Source organism: Calidris pugnax, unplaced genomic scaffold (genome assembly GCF_001431845.1).
Source record: "Calidris pugnax isolate Ruff unplaced genomic scaffold, ASM143184v1 scaffold171, whole genome shotgun sequence".
Classification (NCBI taxonomy): Eukaryota; Metazoa; Chordata; class Aves; order Charadriiformes; family Scolopacidae; genus Calidris; species Calidris pugnax.
This window is the reverse complement of record NW_015091064.1, coordinates 7,871,953-7,893,455: the sequence shown is the minus strand read 5'-3', so window position 1 is coordinate 7,893,455 and position 21,503 is coordinate 7,871,953. Positions and strand designations below refer to the sequence as shown.

Here is a 21,503-nt window from a genome sequence, read left to right as displayed (position 1 = left end):
TGATTAGTTGGGTTTAGGAGAAGGTACTGCAACCCCTGTATCCCTTTTTCTCTTCTGTCTATATAATTTGAGAATTTAATTGTAAACCCAGGATGTCAAACCTTTATCCAAACCAGTACATAATTTTATATTTTTTTTCCTATCAACCTTTCGAGGGCTTTGGTAGTGCTCTGTGGCTTTGCCACGCTATTGTGAAGTTTTTTAGCTGCTCTGAGCTCCCAGGTTTATATCAGTACCATCGTGTCCAGGATGGTAAGAAAGTTCTCCTAACCCAGGCTGCAGCTTTGGCAGGAAACAGGTGGTCTGACATTGGGAAGCCTTGGCGGAGTGGAAGGGGTGGTGAAAGGGGAAAACATCTGTTTTATTAAAGCTTTGGCAGTGAAAGTTGGTTGGTTTTTTTGTTTTGTTTTGTTTTTTTACATAAGTGCATTACCAAGAAGTGAGTGGGGTGAAGCTCCCTCTCCCACAGGAGGTGACTGGTGGTTAGTGCAAGCACATCACACGCTGGTCAGGCACATCGACCTAGAGAGGAACAAAACTATCATCTCCAAATTTCAGTGATGAAATTGATACTCCCGAGAGACAGGTTAAAATGTTCTGCTGGTGAAATAAAGTCTTGGAGGGGTTTATGGCATGAAATCTGTATTGTGTCAAAGGGATGTGACTGAAGATGCCTGTAATTGTGTGGTTTGGTCTCCTTTAATTAGACGTCATATGGAGTAAAAGGACACTCTTGGTTAGTGGAGATAGGTTAGTGGAGCCTGCTTGCATGCTCGCTGGACTTGAGATGTTCTATGGGCTTAGTTTTCAGTTTGAGTTCATGTGTGAATGGCCACTACAGTTGGCCATTCAGAGGATGAGAGGTATGTCGAGTTGATGTGCTTACTGTATTTCGTTGTTTTCATCAGGATATTGCTTTCTAGTTTTTTGTGCACTTTTCAGTAGCCAAAAGCTGAATTCTTAAAGTAAATCTGTCAGCGCTACTTCTGAAATACATATTTTTTTGATACTGTTGCCCTGGTATTTTTTGTGCTGCTCTTCACTTGATACGTGTTGGACCTGAAGGGAGGGTGTGTGACATACTTCTTCTTACTGTGTGTACAATGTGTCACACAAATACTGCTTAAAAAACCAGAGACAGCCTTTTTCCTCCTGTGCAGGAGTAGAATAAACGATCTGTCTCCATGCCTCAAAAATCAGAGGCTTTATGGGCTGATGTTGGTCAAAAATAATATAAGTGCTTATACAAAGAAGTGGGAAAAGAACCTTAAAGTGTTAGATTCATTTGACAGTAGATTTAATCTGTGCTGTCATCCCGTGGGTGATGCTTTGCGGCATAGTCGCATACCCTTATGCTAGATTTGAAATGTGCAAACACATGGGGTTGCACCCATCATGAATGATACTGTGGTGGGTTGACCATGGCTGGACACCAGGTACCCACCAAATCACTTCCCTCCTCAGTTGGACAGGGGAAAGAAAATATAATGAAAGGGATAAGGGCAGGGAGAGATCATTCAGCAGTTACTATCATGAGAAAAACAGACTTGACATGGTGAGAATGAGTTCAGTTTATTACCAATCAAATCAGCGTAGGATTATGAGACATAGGAACAAATCTTAAATCGCTTTCTCCCCACCCCTTCCTTCTTCCCAGGATCAGCTTCAGTCCTGATTTTGTCTCCCTCCTCCCCTGAGCAGCACAGGGGGATGAGGAATGGGAGTGGTGGTCAGTTCATCACACGTTGTCTCTGATGCTCCTTCCTCCTCAGTGGGAGCACTCCTCATATTCTCCCCCTGCTCCAGCCTGGGGTTCCTCCCACAGGAGACAATCCTCCACCAACTTCTGCAACATGAGTCCTTCCATAGGTGCAGTTTTTCAGGAACTGCTTCAGTGTGGTTCCCTTCCATGGATTGCAATCCTTCAGGAACAGACTGTTCCAGCATGAGGCCCCCACAGGGTCACAAGTCCTGCCAGCAAACCTGATGCGGCATAAGCTCCTCTCTCCATGGGGCTACAGGTCTTGCCAGGAACCTGCTTCAGTGTGGGCTTCCCACAGGGTCACAGCATCCTTCAGGTATCCACATGCTCTGGCATGGGGTCCTCCATGGGCTGCAGGTGGATATCTGCTCCATTGTTACCCTCCATGGGCTGCAGGGGAACAGCCTGCCTCACCATGGGCTTCACCATGGGCTGCAGGGGAATCTGCTCCGGCACCTGGATCATCTCTTCCTCCTCCTCCTTCACTGACCTTGGTGGCTGCAGAGTTGTTGCTCTCAGGTATTCTCACTCATCTCTTCCAGCTCCTCCTGTGCAGCAGGTTTTTTTACCCTTCTTAACTATGTTATCACAGATGTGCTACCATTGTTGCTGGTGGGCTCGACCTTGGCCAGTGGTGGATCTGTCTTGGAGCCGGCTGGCGTTGGCTTTATCAGACATGGGGAGAGCTTCTGTCAGCTTCTCACAGAAACCACCCCTGTAGCTCCCCTGCTATCAAAATCTTGCCATGCAAACCCAATACAGATAGCTGTGTGGGAAAATGAACTTGCTAAGAACTAGCTGTTCAAAAAAACCCCACCAAACTACCACTTACCTCTCTCCCCCACCTACTAAATACTCTTCCACTCACATCAGGGTGATGTGGATGACATGGTTATTTTCTTGTGAGTTATTGTTCTCCTTTCTGATAAAAATTTTGAAGAGGATATCTTGTATTGCATCTTTTGAAAAATGCTGGTATGAGGGGGCTTTTTATTTTAAAATATATTTAATTATTAAGTTAGTTTTGATCAGTTGCATTCTCACTTTTCTTTTATGTGCTCTTCACCAACTTGTTCTTTTTGAAATTAGCCATAGTCCCTGCAATACCTGTTTTCTGTGCAATTCTTGAGGTCTTGAAAAATGGACAGCTAAAACCAGAAACACTTAAAAAGAGCGTTTTCTCACCTAATTCAAATTCTGTCTTGCGCTGTATTTAAAAATGGGAAAGAATCATGAAAGAAAAATAAATTAACATGTTTCAAAATTTCATCTTCCATTTTTTTTCCTTTAAATAACTTCTATTTTTTCCCCAGAAAATTTTTAAAATCATCTCTTTGCCCTGCCTTTTCTGCAGCTGTCTATATCATCCATTGCAATTCTTATGACACCTTTATACTGGCATTATTCTTGATTTCAAACTGGAAACCAGATTTCATAACTCCATGGTCATACTTGAGAGAGCTTGAATCCAGCATTAATTTCAGTTAATGTTGTACAGCAAAAGCAGTTCTGTCTGCTCTCCAGGAATCACTTTGAATTAGGCAGTTACTCTGCATCTGTGCAAGAAGCAATTTGAAGATCCACTTAGTCCAGTCTTGAAAGCAAAGAGGGACAAATGGGAACTGTGGTAACTTCAGTGCATGGTATGGAGAATACTGTTCTCCTGTGCTGGTGAAGAAAGCTTTTTCTTTGAGGTGAAATGCAAACTATATGCATTCAGCCAAAATACTCTTTTTGTGAAATGCAAACTATATGCATTCAGCCAAAGTACTCTTAAGGTTGACTGAAAGCTTTACATAAAGAAAAAGAATCTCTTATTTCTTGGAAAGTGAACTGTATTGCTGTTTTACACTTGCATCTTGGTGTGGTTATTCTTATTCAAACTGCTACTTACTGGATTTTATAATATACTGCTTTGCCTTAATTCCTTTGTGGTTTTCAACTCAAAAATAATGTTAGGAAGAGTGAGTGCATGGCAAGTCTTGAGAGTTGATTTGTGGATTTCAGGATTTCATGAGCCACAGGCCGAATTGTCTTGAAATGTCAGTTGACAAACCTTTTTGTCTTTAGATATTGACCTTGTTTAAGTTAGTCACAGGTAAATGAATTCTCTGTATTGGAGGCTCTTTCCATAGCAGTTTACAAAGGCTCTATTTTGCAGAAAATCTATTGTCAAATTACTGCTGCCCATAGAGAGCCTATTCCAGGCAAAGTAAACAAATAATTCCACAGGAATTCTTGGTAATAATTTGAAGGTTGAGGTAACAACAATTTGTTTTGAACCTAAAAGACTAAAGCTTATAGGTTATTGGGAGGAGATATCCTTAAGTGACACCTTCAGTCCTGTCCTCTTTTCTCCTCAGCTACAAATACTTTTTATAGGACCAGACTCTCTAACCTTAACCTGAGCAGGTGTCGTTTTTTCCTAAATGTTAGCTGCGCAGGCTTGTTACCTGATCCTAATTTAATCTCACCCCCAGCAAGAATCAAGGACACTTAATTTCTAGGATGTACCCCCCCATCTCCAGAAATATCAATGAAATTTTCAGTGATCATTGTTCATGTATGATTAAAAGTGTCTATTATTAGAACATATCTGGCAGCAGAGCGACTTCCCAGTTTTTGCCTAGTAGGATATTAATTAATACCCTTGCTCCACAGGCGGCAGGGCTGGAGATGTGCTCTGTACCCAGCCTGGGGGAGATGAAACTCATGTCTCCCACGCTGGAGGGAGTCCCCTAAGCGAGAAGCTACGGCTCAGTTGGAGAGAGTCTGTCCACTCCGTGTCTGCCACGGAGCTGATATCCCTGGCACAGCGTCGTGCCCATAGCGAGTATTAACAATTTGGTGAGCTTCACTTTGTTCTAGCTAGTTTAAAAAGGATGAAATTCAAAAATCCAGTGTAGGCTGGATAGGGTGCTGTTTCTGCCTAATACTGTTCTTCTTAGTGTATGGAGTATAGCAGATTCTGACACCCTCTGCAATGCATTATTCACTGTAGTTGTAATGCTGCTTGTCTTTTTAAGGACATAAACTAGCTTTTCATCTAATTTTATCCCAGATTGGAATAGGAAAACCATCGTGGTGAGAAACCTGAAACGGGGCTTTAGCACGATATGCTTAAATATAGATAGTGCTCTCTAACTCGCTCTCAGTGGCTGATGAAACTATTGGCCACGTTCAGCAGTGAACAGGGCAAGGAAAGCTAAAAGCAGAGCTGGTAAAACATCGTTTTACTTGCTATTCTTTTGCTGGGCTGTCAAGGCCAGGCGGTTATCATGTCTTTTTGCAAATATGACTCCACCTTCACTGAAACGCAACCACTAACCAGCTTCAGTGGGAGTCCTGTTAACCTGCAATCCCTTTGGCTGAGGGTGGAATAAAGTTCTGTGCTTTTGGTCTGCATTTCAGATACAGAAAGGCCATATGGCTTGGAAATACTTCTTTTAGTACTGCCTCTTATCTCTTAATTAAAATTAATTACTGAGATATTGTTATACTTGATTTTGTATTGGTCAAGGCTTCATATCCATTCTTTTTATATTTAATCTTGCCCTATGAGTACTAATGTTTTGCCTATGTAGCAGTTTCTATGCTTTTTCTAATGCATACTTAGGAAAGAATAAGGTAGATACATTGTGCTGGTACAGTTTTTGTGAAAAAAATGATGGGTATTTTTCTAAGAAAAAAAAAAAGATGATTCTATCCTCCCACTGCACCATGCATGTGAAATATTTAATGCATCCATAAATGGATTGTAGGTGGTCCAACTCTCCCTCTTTTTTTTTTTAATGAAATCTGAAGCCCCATCCAAAACATGGAATAGACCATTGAAAGAGAGCATTTGTTCATGGAATGGATGAATTATCATATCCTGGTTATTTCTGATGGAGCCAGTGGAACTGCATTTCTCTCCAGAACTAAAATTTTTGCTTTCTAAATGAATATTTGCTGGTAGAATCTGTATATGCGAGAGTTAAGCCTGGTCTGAATCTTGAATTAATTTGATAGAGGATTCATTTAGTTGTCAGGTTTAAGGTTCACACTGTAAACTCTTGGGCAGAAAGAGGTGAAAGAGTTTCCTACTTGGTTTTATTAAACACAGCGTACTCTGAAGGTATGGGTACTGTAATAATTCAGACTTGAAATGCAGTAGGTCTGGTGATTATGTTAACTTATTATTGAGGGGGCTTGCATTCAATGTGGATTAGTCAGTGGATATGGTTTTATTTATAAATGGGCTCAAATTACTTAAGCACGTGCTGGTTCTCTGGCGAACAGGGATAAGATGTGAGCACTGCCAAGCAGTGATTCCACACTGTGATTCAGGAATGGCATGTTTTTTATTCAGAACAGAGAAACGAGCTTTGATATTGTTGGAACAGAAAACCAATTAAAAAAGCCAAAATCCATCATGAAAAAAGTCTGTAATCCTTTTAATTGTTGTTGTTGCTATTGTTGTTGACAGCAAGATGAAAACTTTTTCTAAGTCATCAATTACGGGTATTTTAGCTGACCGTTTCTGGCAAGCTTTTCATGTAAAATCCCTATTGAAACATGGGCATGGTCTTATCAGAACATCTGTTTGCATAACATATATTTCATAAGTAAAATGCATGTTTTGTTTTTTTTTCTTTAAAAAAAAAAGCCTGAATCATCCTCCCTACCTTTATTTTTAAGCTAAATACTTTCAGCATAAATATAAACTGCTTCTGCAAATGCAAGCTAAGCCTGTTGCCCTGTGGCCTTTGCAGCCCTTTTCCTCTTCCTTCCTTTTTTTTCCCCTCTTCCATCCATCTGCCTTCCTCCTACTTACCCAGGTGCTAGGATACTACAGAAAGCTCAATTGGTTTCAAATATTCAACCTTCCCCCAACTTCCAAAAGATAAATTGGGAAAATTTGAAAAAGACTAACAATGAAGGGTGTTACTAACAGCCATTTTTAAGTCCCAAAGTGCTGTGTGCTCTATAGTATTTACATTTCTGTTAGAGGCCAATGTTTTTTAAAGCAAATAAATTGTAAAAAGTAACATAGAAGTACCTTGTTAACCTACCCATGCTTCAGGTGACCTGAACATGCAAATTTTACGGTCGTGAACTGTACTAATAAATTGCTTACTCTCTTTTGTGTCTTAATATTCACTGAAAATGTTATTTTGATTAACTTTTGTTTAGCTGTTAAAGTATAGATATTGATTTATAGGTGACTCCTACTTTCCTACTCTGTTGTTCTATGGTATGTAATTGTTTAGCAAGATTACCACCTTCTTCATTAAACTCAGAAGCATTTACTGTTTTGTTCCTCTCTGTATCACAAGGTGACAGACCTGTTACAGTCTGTACCTGAGATTTCTTGCAGCTTGGGGAGAGAACCAGTCAGTGACACTGTAAACTTAATGTGACCAATAGTTTAGTTCAACAGCTGGGTACCAGCTGGGATTTTCCTGTTTGGGGTAGTTTTTCCCTTTGGTGCTACTTTCCCTAACTTTTTGGAGAATGGTGGATTTTTTTTTTAGTTATATCAAGTATTACAGTGGATATAAAACCCAGCTGAGTAAGCTCAGCTTATTTTTACTTTTACTCATTCCATCTTTTAAACAAGATTAGGGATAACATCCAGAGTAAAAGGAATGTCAAATCATTAGTGTTCCATGTGCCCAGTCTCATGGGACTCATGGTGACTTGTGAATATAGAAAAGATTTTAAGTATTAATTGCTTCAGAGCCATGGACACATAAGTCTCAGCCATTCATGTTTGGTTGGTGTAAGGTCCATAAGTGGCACATTTAAACAAATTATCCTAACGTGAAGCTTTGAAAATACCTGATCTTTGCATTTTCTTCAAGTTAAACCATCTCATTTGCTTCTAATGCAGGGTGGGTATATGAATTCTGTACTGATGTATGGGTGGAAAACTGTGTCTCATTTCTTAATGAGAGTGAGAAGACTAAATAGAAAAGGTATTTTTAATATTTCACGTCTATTAATGAAGAGATTTATGCAGTAACTTTTCCTAGTCGATGAATTTTGAACTGAAGATATCTCACTGCTTTTAATTCCAACAAGTACTCCTTAAGTCCTAATATTCACCTTCAATTATTTATTTTTTTCTTCCATAGAAAATTCTGTCTTTACAAGCTAATACAAATTTATGAAAAAAAAAATCTAGAAATTTCTAGAAATCTGTTGGGACGACGTGTCATGGTTTAACCCCAGCCAGCAAACTAAGCACCACGCAGCCACTCTCTCTCCTCTAGCAGGATGGGAGAGAGAATCAGGAAGGTAAAGGGACAAAACTTCTGGATTGAGATAAAGGCAGTTCAATAGGTAGAGCAAAAGCCATGCACACAAGCAAAGCAAAACAAGGAATTCATTCACTGCTTCCATTGGCAGGCAGGTGTTCAGCCATCTCCAGGAAAGCAGGGCTCCATCACGTGTAACAATTACCTGGGAAGACAAATGCCATCACTCTGAATGTGCCCTCTTCCTTTTTCTTTCCCCAGCTTTATAAGCTGAGAGTGATGTCACACAGCGTGGAGAATCCCTTTGGTCAGTTAGAGTCAGCATCCCCTCCCAACTTCTTATGCTCCCCAGCCCACTTGCTGATGGGGTGATGCACTGTGTAAGCACTGCTCAGCAATAACTAAAGCATCCCTGTGCTATCAACACTGTTTTAGGCACAAATCCAAAACATAGCCCCATCTAGTTAAAAAAAAAAAATTAACTCTACCCCAGCCAAAATCAGCACAAATGTGGTTGCTTCTACAAATACTGACTACAATTCTATATATAGGTCATCCAGTCTTTAGTCAGTGCTAGTCATCCTTAGGTTTTAAAGGAGAAGATCTCTGCCATGTCTAATGTGTTGATACTCTAGAGATAACATAACACACTCCCTGGTGTCACACTGCTTTGAAAATCCCATCGGATGGGATTAGAATGGGAAAATTGATCTACTTCCAAATGGCATTTCTCTGAGCAATAAAGGTCTACAGGTCACTCCCAGCCTGAGAACTGATCATTGACAGAGCTGGATTTATTTTAGTAGCAGGAATGGTCTCCGGCATACAGAAGAAAAATGTTTATTTTTAACAGTACTGTATCTATGTTTTACAAAAGGAGAAATAAATTACCCTGGTTAGGGAAGCCTGGAGGAAAGTCAAAGTGGCCTAATATCCCACTGCTCCATCCACTGAAAGGCCTGATTTTATCCCCAAGCTGCAAGAAAAGTGAACAATTCTTTGTAATCGAGCTGCGGAGCTCATGAAAGAGAGGGATGTTTTTACTAAAGGATTGAGGCATTATCCTATTTCCTAATAGCATTGCTTTATGATACTGCTTCACTTGAAAATCCTGCATTTTTAGAAAAGGCATTGTGAGCCATAGCGTACGAGAACTGTACAGCTTTTCTTTCCTTGCTATAGAAAGCAAAAACTTGGATGTTACTCTGGCAGTGTAGTATAATGGTGCATTTAAAAAAAAGAAAAAACCAAAAACAAAAAACCAAAGCCATCAGAATGGAGTTACACAGAGTCAATCTGGATATAATGCATTAAGTAGAACTGAGTAACCTTGCCGTTTGCATTGCAACTGCCTTTTGACTTTGTGCATTTTGCTTTTCTGTTTCTTAGATGCACAGCCCACAGATGGAGAGAGGGAGGTATGGAATCAGATCAGTGCAGTTTTACAGGACTCGGAAAGTATGCTCGCAGACCTTCAGGCTTACAAAGGAGCTGGACAAGAAATTAGAGATGTATGTGTGTTAAAGTTAATGACAGTTCTTTGGAAGCAAAATCACTGTGTTCGTTGCTTCTGTTCTGTATCCAAGCACATTCTATGAAACAATATGAAAATCTTCATTAAAATTGTATTTAGAAAATATGTTACAGATTAGGTGTAATGTTGAATATAAAGCCTTAATGTCAAATCATTAAATGGTGGCTGTTGGAACTTCTTTTAAGTTTACTATTAGTAATTATTTTTCACTTTGAGAAACAGCATTTCATACACCTCATTTCATATATCTTCCGGTAGAAGTCAAAGTTGAGGATATGGAAGAAATAATACTCAGATGTTTGAAAGACACTATAAAAAAAGAGTAGAAAATAGTTGTTCTTCAGTGTAAGTGAAATAATGAAACAAAGTAAATTATAACCTTACATCAACTTTGCAGGCATCTTAGTCTATGATACTGGTCCTGAAGTACAGTTCTGAACTGTAACTTACAATTTAGCTCAACTGACCAAACCTTGCCCTGCAGTTACTGTTGGTGTGAGGTATTCGTTGCTCAAGAACCTGAATATGTTGAAGATTTCAAAAGCATCAGAATCTTTAAAAAAAGGCTATATCTGTAACCTGTAATAATACAAAAGGTCTTCCTTGATATTTCTGCCATATTATTATTTCCCCAAATAATGTGTTAAAATGTATTCCTGTATGTCGGCAGTGCATTTGAGTGAATAATTTTAAATAACTATGTTACAGGGGAAAAAGGGAAGGTGGAAAAAATGGTGTTTTTCAGACTCACTAATTTCCTATTCCTGTGCAATGTAATGTCTTCTAATTGTTCTATGTTTTACAATACTTACTTTCTAAAACAGTGAATTAGAAAACTTCTGAAGCATTCTTTGCTTATTGTTTCTGGATCACAGTTATTTTACAGTAATATTTTCATTTCAGGCAATACAAAACCCCAATGATATCCAGTTGCAAGAAAAAGCGTGGAATTCAGTATGTCCTCTGGTTGTAAGGCTGAAGCGCTTTTATGAGTTTTCACTCAGATTAGGTGAGCCCTGTTTTAGTATGTCTGCTTATTAGGCTACTTATATATAAAGAAATAGGAAGTTTATTTTTCTATAGACTGTTTAAGGGTTGTTATTATTCTTTCTGTTTGGTATCAACAAGCATTTAACTGCGGTTACATCTATCAAGGTCTACTTTTAATCTTAATTTAAATTCAAAGTTATTAAAGTTTGTAGTTTATCACTTAAAATAAATCAGCATTATCTAAATAGAGTACAAGCAAAGAACATGATAAATCTGTATAAAGTTTTTCTCTGGTGCCTGCCACTCTTCTGCACTTCACTGGTCCCCGTGGTACAAATGCAATTTATTTTTTGTGATTTGGATCATTCTGACTTTTAAAAGGAATGTAAACCAATAATATTTTGAGACTTTTAAAAAAACAGGGACAGTGGGGGGATAAGAGTATCATCAGTAAACTCTCTCACGGGGTGGAAATCCAAAGTTGGGCATGTTTTACACTGGCTTTGTCATCCCTAAAAACCCAGAAAACTATGAAATTGCTCCTTGAATTAGGACTCCAGAAGAGAACTAATGTGCAAAAAATTATGTATAAAATGGGAGGGCTTCCAATGCAAGGGAATTCTTCTGCCCCATCCTGCTTACTAAGTCTTTCACTTGTTAAGTTATGCTGGTAATTATAGCTGCGGGAGCTGAATTACACTGCTATCAGTGCCTAAGAGGACAGTTTTAGTAACAGAGATGCCAGAAAGTCTCTGTACCGAGCTGATGGCTAATTAGGGAAGATGAAAGAGAAAGACTTGAATATGTGAATGCAAGAAAAATGCTTTCTCTAGAATTTTTGATAAGGAACCCAGATAAAGGGTGATAAAAAGGGAAAAGAGGGCAGTGGTACAAAATGGAGAGAAAATGGCAGAGAGCCTGAAGAGGCAGGTCTCAGACTAATGTTTCTCTGCTTCGAATAGTACAAAAAAGCATGTCTATTAGGGCTCTGCATGTTCAGAGGGTTCCTTCCCTTCAAGCAAAGTATATTTAGATACTTACTTTAAACTTGGTCATAATGTGGACTGAACAGAATTTGTGTTTCTGATTTTTCTTCAGAGAAGGCCCTGCAGAGCTTATTGGAGTCCTTGACGTGTCCACCTTATACTCCAACTCAGCACCTGGAACGGGAACAGGCTCTAGCAAAAGAGTTTGCAGAAATCTTACATTTTACTCTTCGTTTCGATGAACTTAAGGTTAATAAAATCTTTTAATGTGTCCTGATTTTTTCCATGTATTTTGAACTGAAAGTGATTGTTTCCTATTTGTCTTCCTCTCAGATGAGGAACCCAGCAATTCAGAATGACTTCAGTTATTATAGGCGAACAATAAGTCGCAACAGAATAAACAACATGCATGTAAGTAAATAAAATCTGATCTGCTGTTCACACTGAGGTATTTATCACTATGCATTTATACCATTAGTGGTAATGTTTTCTGTTGTGATTCACCTGCTGTCATGTTCTCTCCTTCACACCAAGAGTTAATTCAGCAGTCCAGATGAAGTGATTAGAGTGGAACTATTGGTGCTACAATCTCCTTGCTGACATGAGCGTGTACTAATGTTTTCTCTTGTGATTCACCTGCTGTCATGTTCTCTCCTTCACACCAAGAGTTAATCAGCAGTCCGGATGAAGTGATTAGAGTGGAACTATTGGTGCTACAATCTACTTGCTGACACAAGCGTGTACTGTATCTTTTATATTGCTGCTGGCAAGATTTTTTTAAAGAGTTTTATTGACTATTTTTTCTCATGTTTTTATCAGCTAGACATTGAGAATGAAGTAAACAATGAAATGGCCAATAGGATGTCCCTGTTTTACGCAGAAGCCACACCAATGCTGAAAACACTCAGTAACGCAACTACACATTTTGTGTCAGAAGTAGGTAACGGGGGAGAAAAGGTCTGACACAGACATTCTTGATTTTAATTTTACAAGATGGTTTACTGAACATTGTCTGTTTTTACCCTTTCTAGAACAAAACGTTACCGATTGAAAATACAACGGACTGTCTAAGTACTATGGCTAGTGTATGTAAAGTCATGTTGGAAACACCGTAAGTTTTACCTTAAATCTTGTTTTTCTTGTATGAGAGATTTTGTATTGCATTTTAAGTAGCCACCTGTGATAAACACGTATTTTTCCAAAGGAATTGCTGTATGTTTGCCTTACTTTGCATGTAAATATGATAATTTATGAGCTGGTATGAGAAAGCCTTGCCCCCTGTTTTAAACACCTTAGGATATTCTTCATAAATCAGCACTGAGTTTTGTTAGAGCTTACATACATGGTGAGCCTGTATTTCAATAAAAGGTTAAAATACAAATGTAATCTTATGCTCTTACAGGTTTCAGTGTCTCTGTCTTGTCAAACTGGGGCCGTAGGCCAACTGCTGTCTCTTGATTGCCTGTGCCGCTGTTATTAGCACACTAGGGGGCAAGATTTTGGCTTTCCCAAGCTGTGTTTTCACAAATGATACACAGGGATTATTTTGACAATCATTTGAGTAGATATTTTTGGATGTAACAATCTCTGGGTCTCACTCTGGGTGTGAGAAACTTCAGTTGTATGGAAACTGTATAGTTTTTTTCATAGCTGCTAGCACAGGTACAGTCAGTGGGGTTGATATTGTTTAGCTATGCATTTAGTCAAGTTTTTTTTTAGGTTAGATATCTTTGAGTGAAAAATGCAAGATAGAGCCACGGTAGTCTTCCTGTCTTTGAATTGTTTGTTCATGGTGCCGTTGAAAGGGTAGAATTCCTGAGGATATTGCGTTTGTTTATGAAAATTCTGGAGAAGTAATATGTAGGTGGTAGAACTCATCTCACAATCCAGGGACGTCTTAGAAGTAGTAATTGAAAACAAACCTTATGTGTCAGCTCATTTTTTGGCAAAAGTAGAGAAAAAGAAAGTTGTGAATCATCTACCAGAAGATTATCTTAGTTCTACTGTGGGATAATCAAGCATTTTCACATCAAAGTGACTGTAGCTTTTACATCTGTTCATGTTATGATGCTGTGTTATTTAAACAGAAGAATAAAAGTTGAAGTCATTGTAAACAGAGAGGTAGTATAGTACAGATTTTAGTATTTTTAATTATGTGTTTATAAAACTTGATTTTTTCACTTATTGAAAAACCTGTGAATGACAGTAGAAAAATCTATGTATTACCTACTCATAATATTTATTAGAAAAAATGTGATGATTTCTGTTTTTCTTTACTATAGTTAATTTTTCATGTCTTGATGATGGCTTCAGAGATTAGAGATGATAGAGACTGTCTTAACTGTGCCATCCATATTATTATTTTGCAATTGAAACGTCAAAAACTCTTTAGAATGAGTTCAGTCCACATTTTACACGAACCTGGGGTGTTGAAGTTGCCTATGTACTTAGGGGGGAGAGAGACCAAGGACTATGACCCACCTAGGTGAAGCCCTGAACTTACTACCTGCTGAAATTAGTTCCCACCTAAATGTTAACTGTTTCAAAGTAGGAATTTAAGCAAAAAGAGTAGCTTTCCTTTGAGGTCTCAATATTCTGAGGTTCCTGAGATTAAACAGAAGTACAATAAATCTCCATCATATTTCATGAGCTATGGAAGTCTTCTGTGAAGCCATCATTTTAGGCAATTTGCTGAAGTGAGGATTTGAACTGTGAAGGGTTGTTAGAAGGGGTTTTCGTATCTATTTCCTTTCTAACCTTGCTGCTAAATTAACAAGGACTTATGCAATTCAGAGATCTTTAAAATCTGACTAAGATTAATCTTCAACCTTAAAATACAATGTTCAGATTTCATGTGCTTATAGTCTAGCTTGCAAAATTGTCCAGTAAAAAGTCAAGGCTGTTTGTTTCTTTTGTTCTGTTTTCCAGAGAGTACAGGAGTCGATTCACCAGTGAAGAGACCCTTATGTTCTGCATGCGAGTGATGGTGGGAGTTATCATTCTGTACGATCACGTTCATCCTGTGGGAGCTTTCTCAAAGACATCAAAGATTGATGTAAGAGTGACTTTTCTTTAGTACTTTGTAGGCTTGAGAATACTAGTCTGTAGATTTTTTTCAGCCCAAGCATATGACTTTGTATAAATAATTGTAATTACTTTTGAATAGCAAAATTTAGAATTTGTCTTCACCTGTGTACTTTAATATATCAGCTTCTTTGAAATTAAAAAAGGATCAATGTTTTTTCTTTGTATTTTCTTCCAGACACAGATACTCATTTGTCTTTGTTAGCTCTGCTTTCCTGCCAACTTTAAGGTTACACTAAAATAATTTTGTATTACACCTGCCCTGGAATAAGTTCTGTAGTCATAATTTTTAAATGTAATTTAATAATTTAAAATGTAATTTATTTATGCTGAAATGCTCATCTTTGGTAGCAGTTCTGTTGTAAATAAGCAAATATTCCACATTGTCTCTGCTTTGTCTGAGATCTAAAGTAGCAGAACTGAAATCTTATTGTTGTAATGTTGATAATGAGCCTTTGAGCTTTTGGTTTTAGCTTTGGCATCACTAGTCACAGGGAAATCAACATTATTTTTACATCTGAGATACTGCAAACAAACACAAAAAAAAGTACTATTATTTGCGCTACGTGTTTTTTACAAACCTAAATCTCATGCACCACATCTTTCAGCAGAAAGAGACTGTAATTCCTGGAAAAAAGATCCTAAATCTTTCCCTTTACAAGAAAGCCTACTTCAAAAGAGAAAATGTATATATATGTATATATTATCGTGCCCCATGGCACTAAGTCTTTGTTAGCATTTTTCATCTGCACGTATCAGTATTTTACCACGGCTCCTCTTTGACTCTGCTTTACAGAGGGAAAGATATGTCACAAAGAGGTGAATTGATTTGCTCAAGGTCATGCAGCAGATAGAGCCTGGGAATTGAATGCAGACTTCCTGACTTCTAATTCAGTCTCTTGCCTACGGAGACTACACAAGTAAAATTTTGATAGGACCAGCTCTGCAGTGCTTGTACTTCATTTCTCACCTTTATCATAAAGCCCTGTAATCTTACAGGGTAGTTGGCTGGATGTAAACGGGAGGCAGGAGATGGATGACTCAGTTTTTAAAAAGGAGTATGTGGTCCCAAATTTTAATTTGCTTAATTAGTTAATGATTCTTCACTAATAATGAAAAAATCTTACAACATTTCAGATAATGAGTTTGTTTTACTGTGAAAACAATTATTTTCTCCAAGCTGGTCGCTTCTTGGGAGCCATTTCAAAAGAATTTCAGGGACAGTGGAACAAATTACACTTTCCTTACTCTTTCAAGACTGGAGACTTTATTTCAAGCTGCTAATTAAAGTCTCCTAGCTTAGACATCCTAACAGCTCCTCTATGACTGTTATAGGGATTCTGATTCTAACAAAAAGGAAAAGAATGATTTGAATTTTTATCTCCTTTGATTTTGATCTGGTGAAGTATGTAAACCTGCACTGAGTGACATGAACATAGTCTTGAGTTTCTTTAGTCCAGAAGTATCTGTGTCACTTAAAAACACATGCTGCTACCCTGAGAATTTCATCTGATCAACTGTTTGCTATAGTTAGTTTTGTATTCCAGGTAAAAGTGAGCTAACTGAGCAGTGACCACTGATTGTTAGGCTGGTTATTGTGCAGGAGGGGTGCAAAATTATTTTCCAAATAATTTTTAATGGCAAATACATGGACCCTGACTTCAGTTATGTATTTAATCATCCACTTTCATAATAAGGCAGAGTTGCTCCTTAGCTACAAAGAAAATACTGGCATGTAGATTTAGTACTGTAATTTAACTTGAGAAGGTTCAAATTTTGACTCTGCCTTTTCTTGATCTGTTATTTTAAATTCCTCTAGACTAATTTCTGGATAGCTGTTAGATGTCTTTATAGCAGTGGGAAGAAACAGGCACTTCTGGAGTACAATTCACTACATCTGAAAGTATATTCTGAATAGGTTAGAGAATTTCTTATTTCTCTCTGTTGACTACATAGGGAGACTATATAGGGGGTCAAATGAGTTCCTGTTTCTCTGCTTCATTTCCTCTTTTGTAAATTTGGACAGAGTTTCAGCCTGTTTTTCACAGTCTCCATGAAGATATTTGTTCAGTGTAGTGTTTAAAATCAACATCATGGACTACTTATCTCAGGTTAAGTTTGTAACCACTAGGTATGAAACAAATCGTGTTATCACCAGTATCACCAGGATACTGAAATTAAAAATAAAAGTCTAAGTTGAAACTTCTCTTCTTATAGTTGCTAACAGCAACGATGTGGAACTGTCTTCCAAATTTTGTAGCTTTTTATCAGCTGTTCCTGGTATTTCTGTTGGAATTGGAGAAATGATGTGCAAGTTGGAATATATACATTTGGTATATAATTTACTATCTACAAATGCGTATTGAAAAGTAGATACTCTTTTCTCAAAAGTTAGGTTTTTAACTTAAGATAATTTTTAATAAGTTACAATGCTTTTATTGTGTCATGTAAAGCATCATTAACACTCAGTAGGAAAAAAACACTGCCTGTCTTTGGTGAAATTTTTCCTTGTTTTCAGCTAGTGCAATTCATATATTATTGTTCAATAGTGGCATGCTTCTGTTCCCAGATGAAGGGATGCATAAAAGTTTTAAAGGAACAACCACCTGACACTGTGGAAGGACTTCTGAATGCTCTCAGGTATGTGTGGAATAATTGTTTCATTCAACCTTAACAACTTCCTCCTTTATTTCTCCTAATCTCTTTATATTTAAGACTTTTCACCATAGAAGCTTGACTTATTAAGGAAATTGTTCTTTCAGGTTTGCCTTTATCACCTGGGGTTTTCTTAAGTAATACTTGTTTCTTGCGATTCCATTTCATTTTGATAAGCAATGACTATTTGTATTGGAAGTGATAATATCCTTCTTCAGACATATTTAAGGTTTGTTTTATCACCTAAAACTGAGCCATCTAAATGGTAAACAATATATCAAAGATAAACAATTTCTCTAGGCTATGATTTGTTATATAAAATACCCCAGCAACTAGAACATTTTCAAAGCAAAGAGTAAAATTTCTTTTTCTCAAACCTTTGATGCTTCCTTTTTCTCTTTCCCTGTGATTTAATAAGACTTATTTTATTTTATTTTATTTTGCTGAATGATACCGCTTCAAGAACACAGCAACCTAAATCACAATCCTGTAGCTAAGTGTTTAAGGTGGTGTCTGGGAAACCAAGACAGAAGTGTCTGACACTTCTCTGAAGCTGAGAAAAGAGTCTTAGTACCAAGTTTTCAGAGGTGTATTGAATTCTGTAGCTGGATAGAGTGAGAACTGCAGCCATAACCATGCTTATCATGTCTTTTGAATTGACATAGAGTTAAATCCTACAGGTATCAGGTGTGCTTTGGGCTTGTGATTGATCTCCCAACGAACACAAGCAGTGGAGAATGTTTAGGCTTAAATGGAAAAAACCACACTAAAGCTTTTCAGTCCTTCCAAGATATTCCTAAAAGTGGAACTCAGCATCAAAAAAACTGCTGGTTACAAAATCCAAAGAAATAGAAACCCCTCTGTCTGATGGTATCTTGTAAGATGTAAAGGTATAGGACATTTAAGAAAGCTACTTAAAACTAGATTTATAGATTATGCCAAAATTCAATCTAGATTCCTAAGTCCTTTTAATATTTACCCCATTTCTTATGTCTTTCCATATTTTTTACTTCTGTTGAGGCTTTTAACTGGAAAAAAAAAGGAGATAATTTTAGCCCAGAATTATTACAATGCCATAGACAGATGGCAAACAGTATTTAGCCAGGATTAAGTCAAAATTCTCCACCTATTAGCAGGGAATAATATATTGCAAGAAGTATTTAGAAGATAAAGAGCACCGGAGTATAAGTTAAATTCCAGTAATCAGTGACTAGAGGAACATTTAGGTACGTCCTTTGTGTAATTCAACCGCACTGATTTCAAAAAGAGGCACAGAACTATTTGAATTTTTCTAATCCCTGTTCATTTTATAAAATACTGTTTTAACTTGTAATTTCTAGGTTCACTACAAAACACCTGAATGATGAATCTACTTCAAAACAAATTCGAGCTATGCTGCAGTAGTATCCTGAGACAACTAGATGTTTGTATTGATCACAGAAGATGTGTATGTTTACATAATTTAATACAGTTTGATGTTAATACTTGTGTGTATTTACATAACCATTTTCTTCACATTGCTAAAATATATGAATCGGTTCATAACCTGACTGACTTTATATAGTGCAGCCTAAGTTTTTATTCTAGCCTTTTATCTTTTGACTTCTAAAATACTTTTCTACTTAGATACTTCAGCTACGACAGTTTATCTGTGCATTTTAATCCTTAAACACCTTCTCTATCAGAGAAGTAAGTAGTAGTGAAGACAACATGGTAATCAAAAAAACTGAAATGTCAAAGATAACCCAGAAAAGGAACTTTAAAGACAGAGGAAGTTAATATAATTCATTGGATATATTTTAAGGCCATGTGCACCGTTTTTCAGTTAGTTTTAGGACCTCCTCAAACTTGTATGAATAGGAGAATACCTGAATGTTCATCACTCCCATAAAATATGTTGTCTTTCCTGTAATAAGTGGATATTCACTTAATTTTAAGTATTATGTGCTGGCTGACATCCAAAAACATATTGCAAAGAGGTTATTTCACCTCTTTTATTAAGTATAAACTGTACCTTTCAACCACTGAAGAAATTAATATCCTTTTTCAGATTCAGTATAAGTAAAGAGAAAATGTGTTTTAAGACCGTCGCTAGATTTTGAAAATTCTATATAATTTTGTTAGATTTAGAAAGGAAAGGGAAAATGATAATGCCTTGACCTTACTAGAAGGGGTTTGTCAGTGTAAATATACCATGACAAACATTATCTCTTGGACAGCTCTACCTGGTAAGTAATTTTTTTGCTGATATAAACCGGTATAAAGCAGAGCACTCTTCTTTAGTGGCAAACTTCCCTTTTGTCAAATTGGCCTCATCAGACTAGGGATAATATAAATAAGTTTCAAGAGCTGAGCTGTTCTTAGGTACTCCATCAAGTTCCTTGATAGTATTATGCACTAGATGAATCAGAGTCAACGCAGAAATATATATCAGCTGACTGCTCTTCATTGGTTTTTGAGATGTGATTGATGCTTCAAGGAGTTCAGTTCCTTGCTGAGTTGTTTGTTCTTATTTTCTAGTAATTTTTCCAGTAAACAGAATAGAAATACTTTGCCAAAAGAAGCAAAGCTCATACTCTGTTAAGTGTGTCTTCTGGATGGTCTGCAGTCGCTGTACATATTCTTGCAGAGGTCACGTTCTGAAAATGTGTTCGGTTTTGTGTACCTTGCTTGCATGTATGTGTGAAAACGCCAGTGCTTGTGCACAGATTCAAATTTGTATCTGCTTATTTCTGTGTATGTAAATCAGGGTTTGTGTGCTCTCACTGGAATTTTCATGCATTATCACTTCTAAAAACATTACCTTAAGTCTTTGAAGATGCATTTGGTCTGCTGAAACTCGGCTGCGCTGTGACAAATTCAGTCGTTGGACTCAGTCCTTAAACAGTATTAATATCACAAGTTCTCTGGAGTAGGAATTGCCTTAGAGTTTATTTCTGAGCAGAACTTAATCGCTATGAGGTTTCTCAAGCCTGGTGAGAACCCATAGGTGCCAACGTTACCCGTGTGGTAATACTGGACAGCACCACCACTCCACCTTCGTGTCACACATCTGCAGTTCTAGCAGCAGGTCGCTATGTTGTTGTCAGGAGCAGAATTAGAAATCACACTCGTTTTTTTTTTCTTTTTCTGAAAGCAGTGATCACACTGCTTTTTCACAGTAGTAAATCCACTGTTTACAAACTCCATTTTTGATGGGGGGACATTTACAAATGTATATTAGGGGAAATCCTGCTTTGTTCTTATTCACTTCCAGTTAGGCAAATCTAGGTGGATGACACGTCACTCTGTTGAGCTTTGGTAACTGAAGTTAATACATGCTTACCTGCAATTATTTGTCGAACAATTAAGTCTTATCTTTAAATAGGCCAGAGGAAAGCTGTTTGTCACTTGTATAATAAAAATGTAAACCTTAAAGCATTCTGTGAGTTGTCATGTGCTGTTTGCCGAAGTCACTGAATTTCTTTGCCTGCTATGATGTTTTTGTACAGAAATTTGTTTGAAATAATAAAAAGTTTGGTACAGTAAGCATTGGGGCTCTCTGTATTTAGAGACAACATCAAAAGATTGAGAAGTATCTCATTTAAAGTTTTGGAGCTAAGGTATAGTAGGCTCACCTTTATACATCCAGTTTATAGTTTATTTTAAAAGCATTTAAAATATTTCACTTGTATGCCACAACAATCTAACCTCATGTCACTTAAACAATTCCTGGGTTTTTCTATTGATTCTTGGCACTTGTCTGTCATCTTGAGCAGTTGATGCTACCTTACAGAGTGACTTTTGACAGAACGACTATGACTTTTGTATCTTCACATTGGTCATCCTAGGCTATGGTGGCCATCTCAGGTTGCATTTACAATCAATAAGGTCACTAGAAGATGATTCATCTAATCTTAAGATAAGCGCAAATGAATTGGTTTCTGAAGAAGAGCTATGTAGACTAATGGTCAAGGTTATTGATCTCCATTTTGTCGGTGGTTCTTGTTATTTAGGCTCATCAGAAGGTAAGAATACATGTTTGTAGTATGGTAAATATCTAAGCTTCCTAATGACAGCATTTCAGAATGCAGATAAATGAGTTGACAAGTTTGGGTCAGAACAGCCCTAGAAAATTTGCTTGTTTTTTAGTGGAAGAAAATACTATTTGAAGGTAGTATAAATTTTGAAAGACTAGAATTTGCTTTGCAAATAAATGAATGAGCTTGAAACATAATTTATGACTTCTCAACTTCATGCTGCTACTAAGT

General features: G+C 37.3%; 1 protein-coding gene across 4 annotated transcripts in view; it reads left to right on the top strand.

Annotated features, from left to right (window-relative positions):
- FAM49A (family with sequence similarity 49 member A) overlaps positions 1-20,781 on the top strand; it is a 41,506-nt gene extending 20,725 nt beyond the window's left edge. For 3 of the 4 annotated variants that reach the window (XM_014956836.1, XM_014956837.1, XM_014956835.1), the window contains 9 exons: positions 9,394-9,515; positions 10,442-10,547; positions 11,627-11,763; positions 11,848-11,925; positions 12,334-12,450; positions 12,546-12,625; positions 14,443-14,569; positions 17,168-17,238; positions 18,594-18,798. In XM_014956836.1, coding sequence (XP_014812322.1) covers positions 9,394-9,515; positions 10,442-10,547; positions 11,627-11,763; positions 11,848-11,925; positions 12,334-12,450; positions 12,546-12,625; positions 14,443-14,569; positions 17,168-17,238; positions 18,594-18,657 — 902 coding nt within the window. In that variant the 3' untranslated portion in view covers positions 18,658-18,798. Of the gene's footprint in view, positions 1-9,393; positions 9,516-10,441; positions 10,548-11,626; positions 11,764-11,847; positions 11,926-12,333; positions 12,451-12,545; positions 12,626-14,442; positions 14,570-17,167; positions 17,239-18,593 lie in introns of all 4 variants that reach the window. The other variant, XM_014956834.1, reaches the window with a different exon arrangement.
- Positions 20,782-21,503: the final 722 nt, after the last annotated feature.